The 19,842-nt window shown below is 44.8% G+C and overlaps 1 protein-coding gene across 3 annotated transcripts in view; it reads right to left on the reverse strand.

The window, feature by feature from the left end:
- The window catches only part of STAB2 (stabilin 2), a 133,352-nt gene that overhangs the window by 39,836 nt on the left and 73,674 nt on the right, over nucleotides 1-19,842 (reverse strand). For 2 of the 3 annotated variants that reach the window (XM_006205893.4, XM_072973106.1), the window contains 11 exons: nucleotides 18,753-18,851; nucleotides 18,558-18,665; nucleotides 15,413-15,544; nucleotides 12,709-12,837; nucleotides 11,242-11,295; nucleotides 10,098-10,193; nucleotides 8,187-8,382; nucleotides 6,673-6,768; nucleotides 2,728-2,773; nucleotides 1,781-1,857; nucleotides 424-549 (listed from right to left, as the gene is read on the reverse strand). In XM_006205893.4, coding sequence (XP_006205955.2) covers nucleotides 424-549; nucleotides 1,781-1,857; nucleotides 2,728-2,773; nucleotides 6,673-6,768; nucleotides 8,187-8,382; nucleotides 10,098-10,193; nucleotides 11,242-11,295; nucleotides 12,709-12,837; nucleotides 15,413-15,544; nucleotides 18,558-18,665; nucleotides 18,753-18,851 — 1,159 coding nt within the window. The remainder of the gene's footprint in view (nucleotides 1-423; nucleotides 550-1,780; nucleotides 1,858-2,727; nucleotides 2,774-6,672; nucleotides 6,769-8,186; nucleotides 8,383-10,097; nucleotides 10,194-11,241; nucleotides 11,296-12,708; nucleotides 12,838-15,412; nucleotides 15,545-18,557; nucleotides 18,666-18,752; nucleotides 18,852-19,842) is intronic. The other variant, XM_072973107.1, reaches the window with a different exon arrangement.

Here is a 19,842-nt window from a genome sequence, read left to right on the forward strand (position 1 = left end):
TACAGTAAATACTATACAGCATGAGATACAATTTTTTGTTTAAAAAAATAACGTGTGTATATACAGCAAAATGGGATAAAACAATAGGGGAGTGGTATCTTCAGAACCCCCCTCCCCAGTATTTATGTATTCTGTAATTTTTCTAGTGAAAATGTGCTACTTGTATAAAAAAAGAACTCAATAAATATTTAGAAGTTCAGTCACCACCGTAATTAATTGGAAAAAGTTTCCCCTTTCTTTCCTTTCAAAGTGATTTTTGAATATCACACACCATCACACATCACATTTCCACACCTTCCAACCTTCCCACCCAATGATCCCAGCAGTGACATGTCCTCATAATAAGCGCCCACGTATTAGGATCATTTAACAGGGCTCCTACTCTTAAACCATGGCTCTTGACGGGTGAGGGATGGTCCTTACCTCGGCACACGATGCCATCGCCGGCATAGCCTGCCTTGCACACACACACCCGTCTTCCTGGGGTGGTTCTTTTACAGACAGCCTTGGCAGAGCAGCCTCCATTGCTGATCTCACAGGCATTGATCGCTACAGAAGAGAGAGATGATTCAGAGCACAGGTTGGGGGAAGAGGGGGAAAAATTGATGCATTTTTACTTGAATCATTGAGAAATGGAAGATATTTCAAAATGGCAGGGATTGGATTAAATATGGACAATTCAAAAGAATGCAAAGCACCAGATGTCTCCATTGGTGAATTATACCAAATACTTAAAGAAGAATAAATACCAAAATTTCACTAACTCTTCTAACAAGTGGAAGAGGAGGAAAGATTTCCCAATTTATTCTGAGACCAATATTATCCTGATACCAAAACCACACAAAGCCATTACAAGCAAACTACAGACTAATATCCTTTCTGCATATAGATGCAAAATGCTCAAGAAAATACTTGCAAATCAAATTCAGCAATATATAAATAGGATTATACACCATAACCAAGTGGGATTTATCAGGAACACAAGGTGGTTTAATATCCCCAAATCAATTAATGTAATATAGTAAATCAACAGAATTAGAGACAAAAACATAATCATCTCTATAGAGGGAGCAAAAGCATTTGACAAAGTTCAAGACCATTAATCATAAGAACACTCAATAGACTAGGAGTAGAAGGGAACTTCCTTCACCTGATAAAGGACATTTGTGAAAAATCCACAGCTAAAATCATACTTAATGGTGAAAGACCAAATGCTTTCTCCCAGGATCAAGAATAAGACAAGGATGTCTGCTCTTGCCACTTCTGTTCCACACTGCACTAAAGGTTCTGGCCGGGGCAATTAGGCAAGAAAGAGATAAAAGGCATCCAGATTGAAAAAGAAGTAAAACAATTTCTATTTGCAGACATGATCTTGCCAAGGAAAATCCTGAGGAATCCACTAAAAACAATTAGAACTAATACACAAGTTCAACAAGGTTGCAAGATTTAGGATCAACAGACAAAAATCAATCGTATTTCTATACAGCAGCAACAAGCAAACTGAAAATGAAATTAAGAAAACAATTCCCAGTGCAATAGCATCAAAAAGAATAAAATGCTGTGGAATACATTTAACAAAGTATAAAACTTACAATCTGGAAACTACAAACGTTGTTGAAAGAAATAAAAGCTGACCCAAACAATGGAAAGACCAGCAGCTGCCCTGCTACATCCAGTTTCGTATCAACTGTTGGCAGCAGCTGCCCATGCAGCCTGCAGGAGCACAGATCTCTCAACAGCTCACGCTACACTTCTCCCAGCAAATTCCTTCTTCACTTGCCTGTGCAGACTGTCCCGTTCCCTTGGAACCCCGCTGCGCATTTGCATGAGGTTGTGCCATCCGGATTGAGAAGGCAGCTGCAATGATAAAGGGCAGGTGGTGTTTGTAGAAAAATGCACCCCACCCCCACCATGGGGCTCACAATACCCCTTCATCCCCAGCATCCCAGCTCCTGCCCCTGGGATGCACTCAGAGGTCTCATTGAAGGCTTAGGAGGAGAATCTATGCCTAGCACAGCCCCGCTAAGGGCAGCTAAAGCTGCAGTCATCGATCAGGCAAAATGCAGAGCGTGTGTTTGTAGGTGGGCACCTGCCCAAGTGTAAGGACAGTAGTTACCCATCTTTAGAGAGCTTCCTATGTGCTCTGAGCTGTGCTTCACACATTCCTTCATGTAACCCACACAATACCCCATAGCCCTAACAAGTAGGTATTACCATTATTCCCATTTTACAGATGAAGAAGCCAAGGCTTAGAGGCATTAAATATTTGACTCAAGGTCGTGCAGTCTATGGACATAACAGAAGCTGATCTGAATTCAGGTCTAGCTCCAGCTGCTGGGCTCTTGATTAATTAGTCCACTAAGCCTCTCTGGGAGTTAGGAGTACACAGCTGAAGTGTAAAGAAATAAGGCTAGGCTGTGAATCACGAGTAAGGTTTGATAAAGTTAAGGCCCACTGAGCTCCCTGTGCTTCTGTGAGAGAGTCCTTCTGGCTGAGCTTGGGTAACAATTGATACTTGGCCAACATGCCAGGCAATTCAGGTGGCAACTTGCTCAAAAGCCTGGATCTAGCAAGCTGACAGTGGCCTTATTCATTTTGTACTTAAATATACCATAAATCCTCAGAAATGGTCTCAGGAAACGACTCCCTTAAGGACAGGGCCTGAGTGGACACTCAGGAAAAAACCCCCTTTGCATCACCCCCAAAGGGGGCCCAGAAGGTACCTACTTGGCGCTGGTGTGGCAGGTCCCCTTGCAGTCGTCTTTTGTGATCTCTGAGAAAGAGAACCAGGTAGTGTGTCAGCCCTCCTTTACTAAACCTCACTAGAGAGCTTTCTTTTAGTACTTGGTGCTAGAAAAAGATTTACTTCCTCAGAAGGTCATGCATCATGTGAACTATGTAAAACTGTGTATGTGACCATGTCAACCTTTTTTAACCTGGGCTTCCAGGAAGCTCAGAACCAAATGTGTAGGTCAAATGTCAGATGGAGTGTCTCCTGTGTACCAGGACCCATGCTTGGTGGTGAGGATGCACCACCCATTCTCGGGCTTGATTTTCTATTTTATTTATACTTTCTATGTTCTTTTTCCTTTCTAGTCTGTCATCATTTTGTTATGAAGTGATACAAATAAGCAAACACCTAATTATAATATGAAAAAAATTTTTTACATGTGCAGAAATAGCTCAGAGCCTGGCATACAGCAAGTATTCACTACCTATTTGCTGAATTAATTCCTAAATTTCCTGGAGCAGCATTAGGTTCTTGATCTTGGATGCCCAGCTAATGGATACTTCCTGGCAGGGAAGGATCCAGAAAGAAATAGTTAAGAGATGAGGAAAAAGCACCCTTTGGACAGGTTGCTCGGGCTAAGAGCTTTTGGAAAAGAAATATTAGGTCTGACCAAGTTGCAGAGCAAGTCCAAAAACAGAGACCTGGCTGCAAAAGTGGTCTGTTTTGTGTCAGAGAGAACATTTACAGGCTCCAATGGGCTAGAGTAGGTGCAAAGCAACTCTCTGCTTTTATGTGTGCTAGTCCTTGAAACTGGAAACCTCTCTCTCTCCATCCTCTGTCTCTGAAATTCCAGTCATCTTTTAGATTCTCCTCTCTGAAACCTGCTCTAAACCTGCAAGCCAACTTCAGTTAATTGATAGTAACTATGTAATGCACTCTTTTGAGAAGGATGGAGTTGGTGCCCCTAGGCTGGAGGGGTGCAATGATTAATTAGTGATGTCTGACATGGCTTGGGACTGAATTTGTAAGTGGACAGGTTTGTCTAGTCTGGTCTAGAAGCACTTTGCTTTGCACTCCTATACCACAATTTTTGGAACACAACTGAACATTTACTTCCATTACTAGAGCAGAAGCTCCTAGTACAGGGTGTGCACTGGAGACCAGGCTGGAAAACTGGGTGAGTGCCAGTTGGCGAATAGCTTTGTACTGCACCCTGCTAAGGTATTTCTCCTGGAGGCAATGAAGACTCATAGCAGGTTGTCAAGTCCTGGGGGGAGGGTGGAAAATAATACTTCTATATTCCAAGTGATTGTGTTCCACCCCTTCACCTCCCAATCCATCTGTTGAAACTGCATGTGCTGGTATTAGGAGCTGGGGACTTAGATAGGTGATTAGATCACGAGGGTGGAGTCCTCACAAATGGGATTAGTGCCCTTAGAAAAGGGACCCTGGAGAGTGCCCTTATCACTCCTGCCAGAACATGAGAACATGACTGTCTGCAACCCAGAAGAGACCTCACCAGAACCCAGCCACACCAGCACCCTGATCTCAGACTTCTAGCCTCAGAACTGTGAGAAATGACTTCCCATTGTTTATAAGCCACCCTCTCTGCGGTCCTCTGTTATAGCAGCCATAACGGACTAAGATGCCTATGTTTTAGAAAGTTCTGTCTGGCAGCAACACGGAGTTTGGAATGGAGGGAAATAGGACAGGTGGAAGAGATGGATCACAAGGCTACTGGTGAGGGGAGCAGTAGGAGTGGGGGTGCGGGGGGCTGGAATAATTTACATCTGGTAGTAGGGAGAGGGAGGGGGAGGCTGAGAGGGTGAGCAGCTGGGGGCGGGCTGGGGTCTGCTTTCACAATAGAGAAAACAGGAAGGGGAGGCAGTCTGGTGGCCTGTCCTTGGCCCTGCTTTCTTCCCCTTCATGGTGCAAAGTTATACATGTCTGTCTGCTTACTGACGTTTACATCTCTAGCCTCAACCTCACTCCTGAGTCTTAGACCCACAAATCCAACTGCCTGCTGTACAGCGACTGCCTGGGACCTGTCAGCATCTTCCCCAGACTGCGAACTACTGGGGCAGGGACCACACCCTGCTCAGTGCAGAGTCCTTAGCGTACCGCCAGCCTCTGATGAATGCCAGCTCAGCAAGTATCTGATGTATGAATGAATGAATGAGCTAACACCTCCTGGGCATCTCCACCCAGATGTTCTCTGGCACCTCAAACCCAACCACCCCCAAACAGCACTACCTCCCAACTTTCTCTTCCTAAATCGATCCACCATCCACACAGTTGACCCCTCCCTCCCTCTTCCTTTCTTCTTCAGCTCCAGTCGCCATGTGCTCCTGATTCTACTTCATCTGACAATGAAGTGTCTTCATTTTCCCTGCCATGGTTAGGCCACTGTGTTGGTTCAGACTGATTAACTGCCTCCTGAAAACTTGTCACAGCCTCCAGGCTGTTCCCTGTCCCTTTAAGTGTGGTTGGTTCTCCCATGCACCATGCTTTTATCAGCATATAAATGATAGCCAAGGGTAATTTATGATACATTATTCCAGATTATCCCTGGCTGTCACTGATGCATTGATCTATTCTAGGGATTCCCCCAGGCTGTCTTCCTGTTTATGTGACCCCATTGCTTCCTAATCCCCTCTCCCAGGCCCTCTTAAACCCTGGCTCTGCACCCCAGCATTTGATATCTGCTCCAGAATGTCTCCTTGTCTTGGGGCCATTTGCATCTCTGACTTGAGCGTTTCAGTCAAATCTGTGTTCCCTTGATTTTAGCATCACCTTGAGCTTTGGGCAAAAGCACTCCCTCTGACAACCCCACATCCCTGGAGCCCTCATTAGGCTGGCAGGCATCTGAGACTCAACCCCAGCCCCTACTCCGGAAGAGGGGGACTCTGATACCTGCTTCCAGAGGGTACTCTCTCCAATCTAGTGTCAGAATGATGTTTCTAAAATGCAGAACAGATCACATCAGATTGCTGCCCTGTTCAAAACCCTTAACAGGCTTTTCGTTGGCTTTAGCAGAAGGTCCACCATCCTTAGCCTTTGGGGATCTGACTCTCACCTATACCTCTAGCCTGTCCTCATCTGACTTCCCTCTTTTTCCCTATATTCCTCTCACTCTGCAGTCTTTGGATTCTGTAAATGTGCAGAGCTTTCCCACTTCTTTGTACTATTCCAGGAGTTCCTTTCAGCCTAAAACTCTCTCCCTTCTCATCACTCTAACCTGGAGCACATTAGGAACCATCAGAGAAGTGGGGGTGGGGGAAATGGGCCTGCTCAGACCCCAATGGTGAAAAAACAAATTGATATAATCTTTGGAAAACTTGGCAATAAGCAGCAAACTTTTCCCCCAAAGTGCAAACTTCTAACTCAGAAATCCCATCTGAAGGAATTTAACAAAATTATTTAATAAGACAAATACAAATATATACATGTATATTTACACACACACACACACACACACACACACACACACGATGCCCGTTGCAGCATTGTTTGCAATAGCAGAAAATTGATTTTAAGCAGTATGGTACAGTCAGATGATGGGATATTATGCAGAAATTAAGAAAAAATATTTCTCTATTTTTATTCACATGGGAAGATATTGATTTTATATTGTGAAGCGAAAAAGTAGGTTACAAAACTGTGTGTAGAATACAGCCCCACGCACACATCTATATGCCTAGAAAAAGGTTGCAAGGCTAAAACAAAATACTAAGACTAGTTTTTTCCCTGTCTTGGGAGTATGAGTAATTTTTGTTTTCTTCTTTCTGCTTCTATTTTATAAACTTTCTTGCTGCAAGCAGGAATTACTTTATTGCCAAAGGAAGACATAAAGATGTCATTTCTATTTTAGAGGAAGAAAATGTAGCTGCTGAGAAGGGAGGCTAAGAACAGATCGTAAGTGTCAAAAGGCTGGCTCTTACCACTATCACATTTCACTCCTCGCCAGCCCACGTCACAGTCACAGGTGCCATCCCCGGAGGGTCCTTGATTGCATCTCCCATGGACACAAGTACATGCTAAATGGAAAAACATCCGCACATTGTCAGACTTCTGACCTGTGTTCAACAACTCATTTATCACTTAATACAAAGGTTCACTTTGGTGCACTTAATTCTTCAATCTGCTCCCAGATGGTCGCTGTTGTTACTTGGCAGGGCTGGATTCTCAGGAAGGGCAGGGCATAGGAGGCAGAAAAGAGAGGGCTAATATGTGAACCAGGTCATGCTTCAACCAAAACCACCGCTTGGGGAATATATAGCACTGTGGGGCAATGACCCAAGCAGTGTGATTGTATCCTTGGCTGAGGTTATGTGGGACCCCTGGGGATGGAACCATGTTTGTTCCCTAAGAGTAGACTTCAGAAAAATGTCTAGTAGGTTTCTATAAACCCAGCATGGCACTGCCTTCTTCAACACAGAAATGCTGATTTTTGTTACTCAGCAGTGTCATGAGTGAAAGCGAAGGACACTTTCCTTAGGAAAAAGCATTCAGCCTTGGGGGTTTGCTGGACCCTGTGAGGGTCATCTATGGATCCTAGGTGAGGAAATCCTGCATAAGTGTAGGCAGATAATTTTCCATATAACATAGAAAAAATCAGCACTACAATGCCAATTATATATTATAGGGCCTGATTACAATGATTCAGTTACATACTGACTTTGTCTGGCTTTGACTAGCTAATGAGAAAACAGTGATATCCAGGTCAATGGTATGGTTTTTACTATAAGGTAGAAAAAATACTTTGTTTTCTCATGGATTACGAAACCCCTTCTCCCACGTCAACCCTCTCATAGGTGTTTGTCCCTGGGCACAAAAAAGTCAGGATGAGAGAATGCAGATGACTCAGCTAAAATAGACCACAATTTTTGTGAAAACAAACTTAGAGCATGTGGCTGGCTGAGGATGAATCAACAGATTGATCTTCATGCAAAGAACATGATTCAAGAACAAGGCTTTGAGTGAAGCAAGTATGAGTTCACATCTCATCAGGTGTGACCCTGGGGGAAGCCATTCAACCTCTTTGCCTTAAGATCCTCATCTGTAAAACAGAGATCAGACTACTCAAGTTTATACAGTTTCTGTGTGTATTAGATGAATTAATGTGCACAGAGCTGCTTTTCAAACTATCGAGTGATGTCCAAAACTGAGAGTATACCCATGAGGACCACTGCAGGCAGGCAAATGCAGAAATGTGGGTGGGTTGGAGAATGTCAGTGGGTGGGTTGGCAGGTCCAGGTTAGTGGCTGAAACTGTGTGGAATCCCTGCCAATGCAGATTACACAACACAGAAGCTCCTGTGATTCATGTGGTAACAGGGGATCCCAGCCTGCCCTGGAGGCCAGCGGTTAGGGAGCACAGGCAGAGTCACTCTTTTCTCCTGCACATCTGGCTGGTTGTGGGAGCCAGCCTGGGTGGGTGGGGCGAGGGATCGCACCTTGGTCGCAGTGGATGCCGTACTTGCCCTCCGCGCAGGTCTCGCAGGCCGTCCCGTTGAAGCCCTCTCCACACTCACACATGCCCGTGCCGTTGATTCCATCCAAGCAGATCCCGTTTCCAAAGCAGACATTCTCAGCTCTCCCTGGGCAGGGCTGGCACTGGGGGCCAAAGTAGCCCGCACAGCATTCTCTCGTCTGGAACGGAAGGACTGGGCTGGACTGGGACAGGGCTACCCTTCCACCCTCTGGTTTCATCCAGCTGAGGTGCAAAACTCCTGCAGGTGGGGCTAGATGTGTGCCTGTAGCTTTGACCCCACGTGGAGGGGACTGTGAGGACCGGGGACAGAGTCCCCTGAGAACCAGGTGAGGCTATGCAATTCCCAGGGGTGCCAGGAACAGCATGGAGGCTTCTGCCGAGGAGGTGGGAAGGAGGGGAAGGAAAAAGGCAAGCAGGAGTAGAGGATGAAGAAAAGTGAGGAAGGAGAGGCAGCAGGAACAAAGTAAAGAGTAAGCCAAGAAATGCCAGAGGGGCCCTCGCCGTCCCCAAACCCGGACCCTTTGCGTTGTATGTTATTCCACCTGGTGCTGAAGGTGGGAGGCCCAGGTGCGTGAGCCCTCTGACATTCTGTGACTGACTTTCTTGTAGTTCAAGGAAGCCCTTGGGCCTGCCTTTGTTCTTTTTTTTTTTTTTCTTTCAAAAGGAAAACCAGGTTTTATTGTGTTTCTGATTAAAAATCAGTAAATACTTGTTATAAAAGATTTACTCGATACAGCAAAGTATAAAAAATATTCTCATTTCCCAGAGATACTAGCAACATCCACTTGGTCCATAATCTTAATATGTGTAGGTGTATTAACGAAGATCCTGTTTAGCACGATGCTAGATGGCCTATTTAAAAATGCTTCCACAAATACTCCATTTTTATTTAAAGGAATTCTCAACTTGGTAGTATCTTTCTAAAGCATAGTCATCCTCATAATTGCTACACCTCTCAAAAGCAAATGGTCTCCCCGGTGTTATATGGCATGAGCCTGCCTATGTCTCCCATCAAGGAAGGCTTCACTGCTCACCAGGTTCCTGCCACACTGGTCCTCCAGCCCTGAACACATCCAGCTGTTTGGGTCTTCATACAGCTCTCCTTCTTCCTGGGACACTCTTCCCTGTGCTTAACAGGCTAATTCCTTCTCCCTCTCCAGATCTCAGCTTCTTTGGAGAAACATTCCTTTAGATTCCCCTCAATCTAAAGAATGTTACTTTCATGGATCTCACCTTGATTTGAAATAAAACCCTTGTTTACTTCCTTGTCTACTGTCTGTCATCCCCCTAGGTAGCTCGGGGAGGCTGCCTTTATCCTTGAGTGGATTAACAGGCAAAATCTCCTGTCAGCCCCAAGATCCACACCTTAAGAGCCAAACCACCTTGCCTCTATATGGTAAGCAGGGGCTATGTCTAATCTGGGAAAGAAGGGCAGGATGTTATAAAGAATTTTCCTGCAGATTGCAAAGCAACAGCTCAGAGGTACCTAGCTCTGGGGTCCCACTTTCTAAATGCATGTTCTCTTTCCTTAAGGAGTTGCCCATTTCTTTTCTCTTTTGCTTACAAGCATGCACACAGGGCATTTCACCCTGCTGTAAGAATAGGGAAATCCTCTTAGCCTCTCAGTCCCTCGATCTCCTCATCACGCAATGGAATACTGCAGCTTTCACCAGAAGTGCTGACTTTAGAGGGCTGTCCTGACTTTCAGTGCTACCACTACTGCTACTTTGAATGACAATGGTAATGAAGATAATGAGGAGGAAGAAGAGGAGATGGCAGAAAGGATACGGGCAAAGGCACTTTGCAAAGTATAACATTAAATTTCTCAATGCTGCCGCAATAATTAGAAGGCTGACTAAATCATTATACTCACGATGACAGTTTTCACACATTTTGGCTGGCACCCAATGAACAGGGATCGCTTGCCCATGAAATAAATGGTATACAGACATCTCCTTGTCTCTTCACTCTATGAAATAAGAATGATTATATCAGCTTTTCAGTTAGGAAAAAGTTTTCCAGTTTCTAAAAGCAAGTAGGTGGGTGATACATTGCTGTCTCTCTAACTGAAATGTTCTGGGAAGGGAGGGGGCTGGCTTCTTGGAGTTGCTTCATAAGACAGAAAGCACAAAACACAATGTTGGCTGCCAGAACACCAGGTGGCAAAATATAAGATAATTATACCTTTGGGGGGTAATCTGTAAAAAGAACTTTTCTCTAGAAGATGAACTCAAGCCAGATACAATCCTAGTGTAAACCTGATAAAAATGTCCTTCTAACACTACACATTGATTGAGCTGAGGCTTGGTTTCTATTGATTGATTGATTGATATTCTGCCTTGGCCTCAGAAAAGATTAGGGCTGTTTACAAAGACTTACAATATTCAAGATTAAATGAAAACTCAAGTGAGAGACAGCATTTTTAGTGTTGTAAATTACTGTCATGCAGTGGAGAGTGCGTGAGCGTTTATTCTTTGTAATGGTTGGGGCATCGTCCAGTAAATTCATGTAAAAGAAGTAGCTTTTACAATAAATAGCTACAAAAAACAGTATTCTTGGGTAATTAATTCAAAGACATATACCCCCCCACCAAGTCTGTCACGTGTTTCTTAGAGCAAGTTAGTTGTAACTTCCACTGTAAAAGGGAGTCAGGCTGGTGGAATTCATCCTGGCTGAATATGGTGTGGATGTGAAGTCTGCCTCCTCTGATAAGATCTCCTGCTCCGGTGCTCAACTGACTACTGAGATATGAAAGACACAGAGGGTGAAAAATCCCTTCCTGCGTGTGCATTGGTTGAAATGAACGCCCTTTCTGTTTATTTATTAATGAAAATTTTACTTTGGTCCAAAAAAATGGATTCAAGACTTCAGAAAGATGCATAAAATATAAGTAAAATTAAATTAAAAGCCAGTGAAGGAATAAGGGCAAAGAAATGAGATATGCTTGAGATCTATTTTCTAATTTGGACCTCCCTGGGATCTGTAAACTATTATATCGAAGCAGGCAAAATACTTACTAGTGGTTTAGTTCCAAATGGGCAGATTGGCTGAGGACACTTCCCACACTTTCCCTTGTTAAAACAGAGGCAAAGTGAACATTTCATAGTTACTATCGTTATTCCAAACAAGGCTGCAAATATTTTCCAGACCTCCAAGCTGAAGGTTTTAAGGTATAGAATTGAAAATCAGAAACCCGTCTGGTCAATTCCTTTAATGTCCTTTGAGACAAGCACTTCAACTACTCCCAGTCCTGGATGTTGGCACGTTGCTGTCTCCACTATACACTTTGGTAAAAATCTGAAGTATAGCCCATTTACATTGTACAGCATAGTGATTCAGTCATACATATCTATACACACAAATATTCTTTTTCATATTCTTTTTCATTATAGGTTATTATAAGATATTGAATATAGTTCCCTGTGCTATACAGTAGGACTTTGTTGTTTATTTTATATACAGCAGTTTGTATCTGCTAATCCCAAACTCCTAATTGTTCCCTCCTCCCCTTCCACTATATACTTCTGATGCTAATAATCCTGTAATCTGTCAAGCTCTTCTCTCATTTAAGTCCTAATCCCTTTAACAACAATCCTCATTTATTGAAAACCCACTTTTTAGTGAATCGGGCCAGATTCTGAGAGTAAATGATGCATCACACACAGTGCTCAGCCTTGGGAGCACATGGTCCAGCTGAGGGTTCAGCGTGGAGATAACATACACTATTATAAAACAAAGAGCACAAGTTGAGAATGACAGACATTTTCGAGTGTGGCCTGCTCCTAAAACAGGGGGAAGCCAATGTGGCTAGTTCTTAGCTTGGCACCTATGGGATGGGAGAGTGTGGTCATTCACAGTTCTAGCTTTGGGGCCAGACTGCCTGAACTTAAACTCCTTCTCTGACACTTGCTAGCTCTGATCCTGGGTGTGTTACTTAACTTCTCTGTGGCTCATCTTCCCCATCTGCAAAATGGGTATAGTAATAGTACCTTCTCTGTAGGGTGTTGTGAGGACTATATGGGTTAATACTCGTAAAATGCTTAGAGCAGTGCTTGGCATATAAACAGTGCCCAATAAATGTCACTGAAAGATCCGACACTATCCCATGGAGATAAAAGTCTCCATTACTGCATCCTGTATTATACTGAAAGGATCCATTTCCATCTTTTCACTCCAACTAGACTAGGCTTGGCTAAAACCTTCCATGGGTGCACCGTGCCTCCTTCCTGCCAGGCCTGGCACACTTTCCTTCGAGGAAGACCATACCTTCAGAATCCTGCTCAACACAGCCCTGCGGGCAGCCTTTCCCAGACATGCAGGGCACTAGTCTCACTTATTTTTGCAGAGCCACGGCTGAATACACACCTCAGCTTTCAAGGATATTCACCCTGTGACACTCTACAACATGAGTCCTGTGCTTTCAAAATTATAAAACAAAAAGCCAGCACTCTTCAGTTGCATCATTGGCCTTGGCTATAACTTACTCGGATGACAGTTGTGTCATTAATATCACATCTGTTCTTCTGAATTTCCAGAACTTTCCCCAAGCCATGGATCACTCCCTTGTCAGTGGCTGCATTGGTGTAGTTTATCGGGGCCTCATTTACGTAGAGCTGTGAACAAGAGGATTAATTGTAAGTTTTTCTTATAGTCATTTTAAGGGAAATAGGGAAGGTGGGGATGGGTATCAGTATGACAACAGCCTAGGAGGTACTCTAGTATTCACCTGGAAGGTGGCATACTGCAGTGAGAAGAGCTCTGGCCCAGGAGAAGGGAGTCTGAGTAACAGCCCTGCATCTGGCGCCTTCTAGCTGTGTGAGCTTGGGCCAGCTGCTTTTCCTCTCTGAATCTCAATTTTCTCTTTTGCAAAAGGGAGTGATTGTTCCAGATAATCTCTAAGGTTTCTCTCTATCCTTCAGATGATTGGTTTTTGTTAAGAAATTCTGACTCATGATCATGATGTGAGTGCCCTTGGAAAAATGGCTCCACGGATGTGCTTGACGGTGCTGGTCACTGGCGGTCCTGGAGGTGTGGAAGCCTCCCAAAACCAAGACGTGGAGAATGAAACTCAGTGTCCTTTCAGCATCTCTCTATTTCTTGGTTAACTGGCTAGCACCACTCAGTAAGGTGAAGTGATTGTTATATCAGAATAAAAATAACTAGCATATTGAAGTGTTTCAGGGTTTGTAAAAAGTGTTCCACCAGCTTGCATCATTTTCCGTGTGTGGAGACTGCTCAGAGGTCACAATTACCCCATGTTTCCCTTGGGGCTTCTTTGAGGTTCATGGTATGTTTGTATTGTCTCTACCTAGTGTGTCTGTAAGCATCCAAAAGACACAGCGACTAAGTCAGTGTCTAAATGCTGCCAACTCAAAATCAACTTTGAGTTGTAATTTGTTTTGTTTTGATTTTTTGTGGGAGGATGTCTTAATGATTGCTTAATGCAAAATTATTAAAGCCACTAATTCATTAATGTAACTAATATAACTGAAAACATACGGTTCTTTGAAAAATTGGGGCTGTGTGTGTGTAGGTGCAGCCAGGGCTGAGGTTGGGAGACAGGGGTATTCTTTATGATACTAAACCGATGTCAAGTTTATATCTAACAAGGGTTTAAAAATAATTAGGCTCAGGTCCACAGAAGTGGTCCAGGGTCTGTGTAGCTTTGGACAAGAAGCAGGGAGCCATTCCTGGTGTCAAATGGTAAGTGCAACACAAATCTGCAGAATTCCAAGATGCTGAGCTATTTCAAAATATCAAAATAGCAGAACTTCTGATGCAGTAATACTATTAACTTGGCATTAAAAAAAAAGTCTGAATTGTTCTTATTGCAAGATGTATCTGGAGAATTACGAGCTGCATTAAAAATTTGAACTGAACACAAGTCTACTCATTTAGAGAGCATTTTTCTATATCTCCATTGTCCTAAGAGAGAGTAAATGAGTATCAATAAAAGCTAAACTTCTATTGTCTATTTGTATATTGTAACTTTGAACTACTTGTCTATTGTAAGATAAAGCCTCTGTTATTAAAAAAAAAAACCAACAAACTCTAGATCAAAGACTTTCCAAACAAATAGAAAATAAACATGATAGAATTGAAATTGATTCAAGTATCTGCATGGGAATATTCATTTCTACATGGTGAAATTAAAGATGATATCCATAAGAACAAAAACAAAAATGTAAGATCTTTATAAACAAAAACCTGCCTTACCTGGAAAAATAATAAAATGTATTTAAAAGGATCTTCTTAAAATTATTACACAATAGGTAAGATATTTGCAGGCATCAGAGGAAAATATTTGGAGTTAGATTATTCCCTAAGTAATGAAGAACCAGACTTATTTTTAACTCAAGTATGTTAAAAAAAAACTGTACACAAAATTTACTTATGATTCAATGATGATACCACTGAGAAAATTGTTTAAACTGCATTTTTATAGAGAATATTATTGCTTGAAAATGTGTAATTAAATTTTATTCACTTTCGTCTAGCATTTAGTTTACATTAAACAGTTTTTACTAATTTTTCTTGTGAGACTTTACTAGATTTACATTGTTTCTTTTTGGGTTTTCATAGATTGATCTTCCCACATGATGTCTGAAATATTTAAATAGACTTTTATATAATCTCCCTACTTCCTTTTTATGGGTTCTGAACATCTTAAGCACTAAGCGGCCGTGTGAGAGAAGTGTTGGCGTACCCGTGTGGGGGTCGTTTGGCCCTAGGACTGCAGTCTGTGCTGCATTAACGTGGTGTCAAATGTATAAAGCAGAGAGAATAACATTCATCCATCTGGCTGTTGGGCCGTTTGTATGTCATTCTCCTCAGACCCCGGAGTCAATGGCACTTCCTCGGAGGTAACCTTTGCTGCCAGGCTCCCGCCCATCTGGGAGACTGCTAGGGGACTGTCTGTCGGTTTGCTGGGAATTGGTATGAGAAGGGCACCTGTGACTGCTGGGATCCATTTCTGCCATCTGTCGGGCCACACTGATTATCTGGGGGCTGGCGACAGGGGGAGCTGGGGGGAGCCTCACAGCCTGGCTGACTCAGTGCTTTCCAGCGGGACACAGACAACTGTCTTCCGTTGACGAGGCTTAGGAGGTGCTGGTGGGAGTGCCCGATTCAGAAGTGAGTGCAAATGACGGGGGACACCCACGCCCGGTTTCAGGGAGAGGACCGCACCTGGTCGTTGTGGAGGAAGAAGCCGAGCGGGTAGGAGGAGCCCAGCATGGTGTCCCGGTGCATGCCGTTATGCAGGTCATTCTTCAGCAGTTTCTCCTCCAAGACCACGTGGTACCTGAGTACATCCTCCTCCTGGACGACACAACAGGATGGAAAGTCAACCACAGGCCAGGCCCCGGGCACTAGCCGGGCTGCCCCGCTGTGCCGGGCACTGTGGGGGTTGCAAGAGCAGTAGCCAGTTGATCTGGAAGTTCTGACCGAGGCATCAGGGCACAATGGATAATAAATACTAAACCCAAGACAGAGTACCTTGCAGGACTCGCAAACTTTCCATGTCGGATGGTGAAGAACTAATTACGTGACCCTAAAACCCAGACCGAGGACAGGATTTTAAAGTTGGTTTCTCTGATGAGAACTGCTGTGAAGAGTCTCCACCCCATCCTGCCTTTCACCTCAGGGGTCATGAGAGGAGGGTTGATGGGATGATGCCAAGGGCTACAGCTGTGTCCCCTGCAGACAGGGTGGTCTGTGGGGTCTTGCTCAGGCCTGAGCAGTCTTGGGCCAGGGACTCCTGGTGGGTTGATCCCCAGTGGAGCAGGAAGGCTGTCACCACCCTGGGACAGCCCTGCAGCCCCAGCATTGACCTGGGATGAGGGCGTGCATGGACCAGATGGGTGGCTGTGTCTGAGACAGCTGGTGCCTTAGGTCTTATCCTAGATGGCTGTCTAGGAGGGCGGACAGGCCTCCCCAGAAGAAAGGAAGTAAGTGGCCGAAGGAACAAATGCAGGCACTCAGGTACAGTATGAAACCACCAGGGGTGGTGGTGGCCTCCAAAGAACCTGAGAGAGCGAACGAGGGAGCTTTGAGACACTTACCAGGCCCAGAGAGCAATGGCATCTCAAGATGGTACCAGTGAGGTAACAACCTTCCTACCCTCTTAATGTCTACTCCTGATCACTAACAGGTCCTGCCCCTCCACTGCAAACCTGGTGAGGCTAAAACTGAGTTCAGTGAGATCAGGAAAGGGACTAGAAGCATCATATAGGGAAGAGAGAAGGTGAATTAAGTTACTGTCTCTCAGCTCCAAGCCACCCTTTACCTCGTTTCTGTGGCTGGGGCTGGGACCACAGTATGCCCTCCCCCTTTGCCAGTGCTCCTGCTAGGTTCTGCCAGCGCTAAGTGCTAGAGGAGACTGTGAGGCCCATTGGAGCAGAAGTGGGGAGCAGGATTTCTGCTTCCTCTGTGTTTTCTGGTCCTATGGGCATCCCCCAGCCTACTTCTTCACCCAGGCAGTGGTAGCTGATACCTGTCCCTCCCAGACTGGATTTATCATGTCCCTCCCTCTTCCAAGATGCCAGCACCTGCTGGGCAATGCCCCCTCCTAGAGGCCTGGGTCTTGGACCCTCCTCCAAGGTCAGAGACACCAGCTGAATGGCACCCCGTCCTCTGAGGTCTGAGTTATAGCTCCTTGGGGGCTCCCCTATGTTTCTAAGCTTTAGTTATCCCGACCTCTTCCCTCTGATCTCCCAGCCTTTGGGGTCATAGATGGTTCTGTGATATCTCTCTCTTTTTTTTTTATCTTTCAACTATACTTATATAGCTTTATACCCAATAAACAATTCATAATATTAAACTCTCCCTGGTACATTTTCTGTCTCCTGATGGACCCTGATTGATTCAAGGATCAAGCCCCCTCTAGTTTACTGTCTGGATAAAGCCTGAGCATGGAACAGTGAGGGAAGAAGATTTAATTTTAAATCTAATTCAAAATGTTGACTATTATAAGGAGCTGGATTTTTTTTTTTAACTTAAGTGAGAGTGTGTTTGCAACTTTTGGGGGAAGCAGAAAGACTGTGGGATTGCCTGAGGTTTTATCCCAGGGCAGGAAAAGAATATTCCCCACAGAACAGGTTCAAAGGGATGGGGAGACACAGTAAAGACGATTTTCAATTCCATCCCAGGAGTTCTGCTTGTCCAACATGCCAGTTACAGAAATCGAAGAGACCGTTCCTCCCTTCAAAGACTTGTAATCTATTTAGAGAGCTAAGACCCACCCAGCTGAAAAGACAATTCCTTACACAAGGGTGTCTAAGTGCTGAAGGGTGTACCAACGGTCTGAAGTCAGAGTCAGGAGAGACTGTCTGCAGCTTCAGTGTCTTGAGCCTGCTTCCCGGAGGAGGTGAGACTGGACTGGAAGAATGGGTAGGGAGGAGTCAGGAGGTGGAGGAGGAGGAAGGGCAGCCTTCCTGAGGGGTGTGTGTGTCTATATGTGTGTGCGTGTGTGTACATAGGAGCAAAGGCACCAAACACACCTTTGCCTTCTTTAGGGTCTATATATCACTCTGGTTAGACCATATGGTTTCTGCAGAGAATGGGTGGGAGACATCAGTGAGCCCAAGGGTGGCTTAGGGGGACTTCAAGTATCAGCCCACATCTCTTTAGCATCCTCATCTCAGTCACCCTAAATAGAGCTGTGCAAACACAGTTTGAAACTTGTCCTCTCACTATGGGCTGGGGTGGGACAACCCCTGGGATCCTTCTAAATGGAAATTCTGGAGTCAGCACTGAATAGAAGGTAATTATGGCCAGCTTTGGAGGCCCTAAGTACCTGCGGAGGTAGTTTAGACTTAGTCATTCAGGAAATGGAGATCCCTTCAAGGGTTCTGAACCAGAGTGGCAGGACTGAGCTTTTTATTATTTCACAAAATCCTTTGACAAATTTTGACGTTCAGCCCCCAGATGTTAGGAACCAGGGAAGATAGAGAAGGGCAGAATAGGAGGACGACAGAGACAGTCCACTCCCACTAGGTCCCAGCTGCTGACAGCTTGCTGCGCGAGACCAGGGAGAAGCCAGGGACGGGAGGAGGGGCAGCCATGAAGATGCTTCTAGGTCCCTGGGACACCTGCCTCCTTGTGTATACAGCCTGCGTGTGTGCTTCCAGGGGTACGAACTAAATATACGAGCAGCTCTAGCCTGGGGAAGGTTTGCATACACAGAGTCTCTGCACGAGTTTATGTTAAATATCTGGATTTGACAAAGAAGTTTTGACGAAAGAGTAAAATGTACATGGTTGATTGATTGAAAAATGTTACGTGTTTGAATTTCTAGGAAATAATTTCCCAAGGTATTGTTGCTAATACCTACCAGAGTTGCGACCTTCTTCTCCTGAATGTAACTCTCAATGGCATCGTTGTTTGGAGCAAACACTGTGTAAGCGTCAGCAGCCTCGATCACACTTGCCAGGTTGTATTGCTGTGAAGGAAAGAGGCAGGACTGCATGAGGGACTCCCGTTCCCAGGTAACCTGAGCAGAGGGTCATGCAGAGAACATGGTACTTGCAATGATGTAGCCCCGGAAGATGGAATAGTCAGGCATCTGGTCCAGCCGTGTTAGCAGGTTTGGTAAAGAGCCAGTTAGACCTCTCTGGGGAACTAGGACCTGGGAGAGAAAACCCCAAAATTCTGTTAGCCTATGTTGGTAGGATTTGCTGCTCTCCAATCACAATATGCGATTATGAGGGTCTCTGAAAATTTATAAATCATACCCTTTTCTCTGATAGTTTGCAAGACCAAACAGGGGTGTGCAGCTTGGGGAATGAAGTGGGTTGGACTTCAGCCCCACACCACCCTTAGACCAGACACCTCTAGGCAGGGCAAACCCCGCACAACTGTTCATGGTGGCCCTGATGAGGGTGAACACAATGTCCAATGGACAGCTAGAGAAGGAGTTGCTTAGGGAGCCAGTGCAACCCAGAGCAGATGACACACATCCATGAATCTCTGTGTTCACAATCCAGTTACTTAACCAAGAGGACCCTCAGTTGAGAAGTAAGGAGAATGGCACATACGTTATTAGGGTTGTTGTAAAAATCAAATGAGATAATGCGATGCATGGTCCTTGGCACAATGCCTGGCCCTAGCAGGCTGTCAATCATTCCAATATTACTGTACACAAGGCGAGGTGGTAATGCTGCTGAGGGACTCGGAGAAGATGCAGCTCCACCCCTCTAGGACATGCCATCATACAGAGGCTCACCACCCAGTCCACAAAGAGCAACTGTCCAAACAAGGAGCACAGTTATGCCAGCCAAATGAGTTCCAGATCAAGAAATCCCACAGAATTTCAGAGGAAGGAAGAGGCAATAAAAACAACATTTACTGAGGTCTCACTAGGCAGCAGACATTCAGAGAGAAGGTGTTGTTTCATCATCACAGGGGAAGAAAAATGAGGTTCAGAGAACTTATGTAACTTGCCCGAAGTTACACAGCTGTGCCTGAACCCACATTCTGTATGATCCTAGAACTTACCCTCTTGGCACTATGTCAACCTTGGTGATAGGGGCTGTGGGGATCAGGGAAGGCTTCCTGGAGGAGATGGGTCTGGGGCTGGCCCCCGTGATAGTAACGCTCCGTATAGGAGACGGGTTGAG

This window comes from Vicugna pacos, chromosome 12, assembly GCF_048564905.1.
Source record: "Vicugna pacos chromosome 12, VicPac4, whole genome shotgun sequence".
NCBI lineage: Eukaryota > Metazoa > Chordata > Mammalia > Artiodactyla > Camelidae > Vicugna > Vicugna pacos.